The following is a 6,000-nucleotide window of genomic DNA, read 5'->3' as shown; positions in this document are numbered from 1 at the left end:
CGGGCGGGCACCTCCATGCTCCTCCCTCTGGCCCAGCAGCGAGCGCCGGGTGCCGGAACCGCAGCCCCGCTGCCCACCCGCCCGCCACCGCCTCCCCGCGGGTGCCCCAGCTCCGCCTCCCCCGGGCCGGGCCCGGCCCTCTCCGCCCCCGCGGCCGGCTGCCGGCGCGGGCTGCCGGTCCCGCAGTACCGGCCGGGGGCGCGGGGGGCGCGGCTGAGCCGCTCTCCCCGGCGCTGGGAGGCAGCGGCGCAGGCGGAGCGGAGCGGTGCGGGGCTCGCTGCTGCTCTCTCGCTGTCGCCGCCACAAGCCAGCGGCCGCGGCCATGGGCGTCCCGGGCCGCCCGCTTTGTGCCGCCGCCGCCCCGCCGCCGCCCGCCGCCCCGGGCCGCCGCTGTTGAGCCGCATGGGCCGGGCCCAGCGCCGCCGCCGCCGTTGCTCCGTGCGGGTGAGTGAGTGAGCGGGGAGGCGGCCCCGAGCCCAGGCCCTGCGCCGAGGCCGCGCCGGAGGCCGCCGCCAGACGGGAGGCGCGGGGCCGCGCCGGGCGCCGCCGAGCCGGCGCTAGGCCGCCCTGGGCGCGGGGGGGGGCGGGCGCCTGCCGGCGGCCACGGGCCAGGGCTCGCCGCGGAGGGTGAGCGGGTACAGGGCAGCGGTGGCGGCGGGGCCCGCCTGCGGCGCCTCACTCGAAGTTGCCCGGGGGGCGGCGGGCGGCCCCGCGCAGCGTCCTGTCAGCGCCGGGGCTGCCCGCGGAGCGGTGCCCCGGCCCGGCGCGTCCCGCAGGGCGGCTTGGGGCTGCGGGGGCCCGGCCGCCGCTGGCAGGGGCCGTGAGGCGGCTCCCCCCGAGGGCAGAGAGCGGCAGGGCGCCCACCTAGCAGGCTCCCCCCGGCGTTCGGCCGCTCTCGGCGGGCACCCCGCGGGGCTTCCACCGGCCGGGGCGAGGAGCGAGCGCCGCCTCGCCGCAACAATGCCGGGCATGGCTGTGGGGCCGCTGCCCCGGAGGGTCTCCAGCGCCCAGGCAGGGGTGACTGGGGACCTTCACCAGAGAGGTGGTGCTAGACCAGAGCTCGCATCCGAAACCGGGGGGAATACGACCGAAAACCGCAGCACGGTGCAAAAAGCGGCCCCGATCTGCGGTGCCAGGGCAGTGGCTGCGTGCTAAGGGTGGCTCTGACCGGGTGTGAGGGCAGCCTGGCTCAAGCGGTGCTCAGCACAAGTCAGGCACTGGGGGCCTGGCTGTGCTCCTTAGCCACCCTTGATCTTGCTGGGGTTATTTTGCGATGTGCAGGTGTTAAGAGCAGGCACGGCATAGGTGGTGGTTCTTGGTTCAGCTGGGGATAGGGAACGGGGGGAAAATGGCAGAGCATCCCAAGGACGTGTTTGTTGGGGTGAGGTGAGCTTTGAGAGGAAGGCCAAGCTAAAATGTGTCTTTTCCTGGTATGTTTTCACATGCAGTTGAGTTAATCCAGTGCAAGGATTGCAAAGGCAGCTGGTGATCTGCAGTGCTCAGGGCTTCAAGGCTGATGCTGTTCTGTAAAACAACACTTTTGCTGCTGCCTTTACATGATGAAGTTACCATGTCAAGCAGCAAAAGCAGCAACCCAGGAATTGCCCTTCTCTGCCTTCCCCTCCTTCACCACACCTTCCATCCTCCATATTGACTCGTTGCTCTTTAAAAACGTTGTACTTGATCGGATTTCCTTGGTGAGGTGGTTTTCTCATCTTCCTTTGATGACCTGAAATTTTCCCAGGCTTGCAGCATGCGGTGTTGTTAGCATAAATGAACCTTTTCTCAATGGCCTGCGTTTGAGAAAACCGGTGCCAGAACTGAGTTCCTGTGCTAACATGCCCATCTGAAGCAAGAATGCAGTCCACATGCCCAAAATATTGGGGTCAGCAATGCATCTGGATTCCCCTAGAGCTAGCCGAGGCAATGCAGCGTACTCTGAAATGCAGAGATTTGTGAGGAATGTGGCGCCGGTATGTCACTCGAGCATACAAAAGCCACCTGTGTTTGATTAAGGTGCAGTCTTGCTTTCAGGACTAACTGCATGTTCTTTGAAAGTATTTTTCACAAGCCTTAAATTCCTGTTTGGGGATGAGAATTTCCTAACCAGATAAAAACATGCTGCCTTACAGTGACCTGGTACATGTGCTGTCCAGGTAGGCTGTGCAGGGGAGTTAATGGTGGTGCAGGAGATGGTATGTGTCCTGTGGCACTGCCTGGTACCTGGATCCTGTAAAACCACTGGTGTGGGGAAATTGGCTGCTGTTTTAGTGTAGCACTAGCTGTATCAATGATGCCAAATGCTGTATGTAAAGTTTTGGGTTATTCTGTGACTGTCATCTTTACAGTGTGCCTGATTTGAGCCTAGTTCTGCTCTCTGGAGTCAGTGAGGGCCTTGCCATCGATTCTGCTGAAAAAAAGGTGTTAATGTGGTAGTGCAAAGCAAAATTAGTGGTTTGTAATCTTAGGGTGTATATTTACAGTGATACTCGCTTATTTTTTCTCATCTCTTTCAGCAATACAAGTTTGTTCACCTTGGAGCTACAAATACTGTTGACTTGAGATTTGAGCTCATCCCCCACTGTTCCTGCGCAAGCGAGGACCGGAAAAATGAATATCCAGGGGAAAGGCTTCCCCTTGGACCTTGGAGGAAGCTTCACTGAAGATGCTCCAAGGCCACCAGTTCCTGGTGAGGAGGGGGAACTCGTGTCCACTGATCCAAGGCCAGTTAGCCATGGTTTCTACTCCGGTAAAGGTGATGTGGTTAGAAATGAGACGTCCACGGCAACACCAAGGCGCTCCGATTTGGATTTGGGGTACGAACCCGAGGGGAGTGCTTCACCAACTCCACCCTACCTGAAGTGGGCCGAGTCACTGCACTCCTTGCTGGATGATCAAGATGGTATCAACCTCTTCAGGACTTTCCTGAAACAGGAGGACTGCGCGGATCTGCTGGACTTCTGGTTTGCCTGTAGTGGCTTCAGGAAGCTGGAGCCGTGCACGTCTAATGAGGAAAAAAGACTTAAGCTGGCAAAAGCCATTTACAAAAAATACATCCTTGACAACAACGGCATTGTGTCCCGGCAGATCAAACCAGCCACAAAAAGCTTCATCAAAGACTGCGTTGTGAAATTGCAGATTGACCCTGACATGTTTGACCAGGCCCAAACAGAGATTCAGTGCATGATAGAAGACAATACCTACCCTTTGTTCCTTAAGTCGGATATTTATTTGGAATACACAAGGACAGGTGGGGAAAGTCCAAAAATTTACAGCGATCCGAGCTCAGGGTCTGGGACAGGTAAAGGGCTACCCGGTTATCTGCCAACTTTGAACGAGGATGAGGAGTGGAAGTGTGACCAAGAGGCCGAGCCCGAAGCCAGCAGGGATTCGGCGCCTTCCAGCAGGCTCACGCAGAAGCTGCTCCTGGAGACGGCCACGCAGCGTGCCGCCTCGGCCCGGCGCTACAGCGAGGGGAGGGAGTTCAGGTAGGTGAGCGCTGGGACAGCGTGCCTTCTGCAGGTGCCTCCAGGGAGTGGATCCTGGAACTACTGTGGGCACCTGGGTGATGGGAGCTTTGGAGGACTTTGGGTGGTGGGGAGCATCTGTATTGGTACAGGATGGCGTTGTGCAGGTGCTTTGATGGCATGCAAAGCTTTAATTTAAAGTAGTCTTTGGCTGTTCCTGTCTGATTGCCCCAAATAATCCTTGTAGCACATTCCTTACCTGGAAAAACTGCCACTGGATGTGGTGTGGAGGCCGGTAGGGCTTGGTGGGCAGGGCAGAGCCATGGGCAGTCCTCATGCATACAGAGGCAGTTGAGCAAGGTGCAGTTTTAGGTTGGCTGTAGCCCACACCAGCAGAAGGCCAATGTTCAGTTACTGTAATGCAGGCAAGTAAGCTTGTGGTAGAACTTTTCTGTGTAAATGCACCAGGAAATTATTATGAGCCACCACTCAAAGCTGCAGGAAGCTTGCAGGAGATACCCTCACCTTGATAATGTTTATATGCGTGAAATGGGGTTCACAGTGCTCCCTGGCAATGGTACTGCTTTGCACAGGAGATCCCTGGCACTGAATTGGAGCAGTGTCAAAGTCAGAATCACCAGATCCAGTTAAAACCATTCCCTGCTGCAGTTTTTCCCTTCCTCAGAGTAATTGCTGGGGTTTTTAACTGGAGGAGTTGCACAGTTTTGCAGCCTGTTTTTTTTTTTCTGGGTCCCCCACCCACTTCCAGCCAACATGGATTTTGAAACTTGCTGAGAGCTCAGTTAAAATTCCAGACAATTAACTTAGCAGGGAGCTCTCTGGGATCAATAAGCGTGTGTGTGTCTAACCCTTGCTGAATCAACAGAACCCCGCCAGAACACATTCCTGCTTCTTTTTTTTTTTTTTTTTTTTTTTTTTTTTAATAAAATCTCCTTGTTTTAAGACCTGCTTAGGCTAAAATCTGACGCTTTGTGAAGATTATGAAATGAACTGTCCTCTTCAAAGCCGCCTGCTTTATGAAAAGCATTTCTATGTTTAATCTCCCTCGGCCGTCCCTTTAGGCTGGCAGCTGGAAACACATCCCGCCCCACACAAGGTCTCGGCGCCTTTCAGCTGGCGAAATGTTTTTGGTTTGATTCTTGTTTCCTTACAGATTTTGAGGAGGGGATGTTGCATGTGAAGCTCGGGGGCTGGGGGGGAAGGGGGAATTCATGTGGACTCCTGCTGTTTTAATCAGGAGTCAGGAAAAAAATATCCCAGTGTCTTGGGACTTTCCCGTGGAGTTAATAAAAACCTTGAATGTTTCTTGAAGTGCATTTTCACTGAGCACTTGGGTACTCACCATAAGCGAAGGATTAGAAAAATCTATCTTTTAGGTACCTTTATTTAAGCGATAATGGCTTTAAGATTGAAAATAACTCGGTTGAGGTTCAGCTGTGTTCAGTTTCCTTACTAGAGCAGATAGGAAAAACCTGCATGCAGTGCATGCAGCACTGTGCTTCTCAGCTCCAGCTTCAGACAAAAATGCACTTCACCCATTATCTGAATACATCAGTGCCAGATTTTAAACTGATTTAAGAAATGTGCTGTGAAGTAGAAGCGTTTTGGAGTAGAGTTCCACAGTCTTGAGCATTTTCATACCAGATTGGAACAACATGAAATAAATCTTTACCTGGAGGATGGAGGTCATTAAAAATGCGTGGCTATTAATTTGTAGTGTCCAACAGCCTGTCATTGTGGCTACTGACACTCCATTGACCTGTGGGGTAGGGAGGCACAGAAACATTTGCCATTATCACCAGAGCAGGAGTCAGCCTTCAGAGCATTGCTATGGAAGATGCTGCTGAACTGCCCAATCTCTGCATTTTTTACTCTAAAAAAAATCTGCTGAGATACTAATTTATGAGGTGATTGTTACTCTTTGTGCAAGATCTTGTGGTTGAATTAACTTACTTCCCGGACATTGTATAGCAATAGCTGTCTTGAATAAGCTGGTTTTTTAAGCTGTAGCATCTTTATGCTGCAGACTTTTTTGTTCATTTGCTTCCTCACCTGTGGAACTGTGCTGGAAGCTGGTGGAGCTGCTTGCAGCAAGAGGCCATAGCTGCGTGCAGCAGTTGAAAGGCTGGGTCCCAATTTAGGTTGAAAATCTCCACAAATCTTTTCTATTTTGCATATGTGTGGAAGAATTTCTCATTTCTGTTCTTGAGGGAATGTTGAAATAAGCTGTTTTGCATTATATCTGAGGGCCTGTGTAATCTTCCCAAGATTGAACTTCTATTCCTTGGCTTCCATGGAAACCCTAAATAAAGAGGAATCGGAGCAAATGCAACAGAAGTATTTGTCTGGTAGCAAATGAGCATCTTGAATCAGCTCCAAATTTTTTTTGCATCAGGAAGTTCATAAACCTTGATGCGGTAGCTCTGCTCTCAGGGGGGCAAACATGAAAATTCCTCAAACAGCAGAAGACAACTCATTATTAGCATTGATATTTGAAGGTGGGCAAATGCAC

At 53.3% G+C, this 6,000-nt stretch overlaps 1 protein-coding gene across 2 annotated transcripts in view; it reads left to right on the top strand.

Annotated features, from left to right (window-relative positions):
* Positions 1-202: 202 nt before the first annotated feature.
* AXIN1 (axin 1) overlaps positions 203-6,000 on the top strand; it is a 72,262-nt gene continuing 66,464 nt past the window's right edge. For both annotated transcript variants that reach the window (XM_080617100.1, XM_080617099.1), the window contains exons 1-2: positions 203-444; positions 2,517-3,488. In XM_080617100.1, the coding sequence (XP_080473226.1) occupies positions 2,611-3,488 (878 nt within the window). In that variant the 5' untranslated portion in view covers positions 203-444; positions 2,517-2,610. The remainder of the gene's footprint in view (positions 445-2,516; positions 3,489-6,000) is intronic.

This window comes from Psittacula echo, assembly GCF_963264785.1.
Source record: "Psittacula echo genome assembly, chromosome: 5".
NCBI lineage: Eukaryota > Metazoa > Chordata > Aves > Psittaciformes > Psittacidae > Psittacula > Psittacula echo.
The sequence above is the reverse complement of the archived record's forward strand: the minus strand, read 5'-3'. Positions and strand labels throughout refer to the sequence as shown.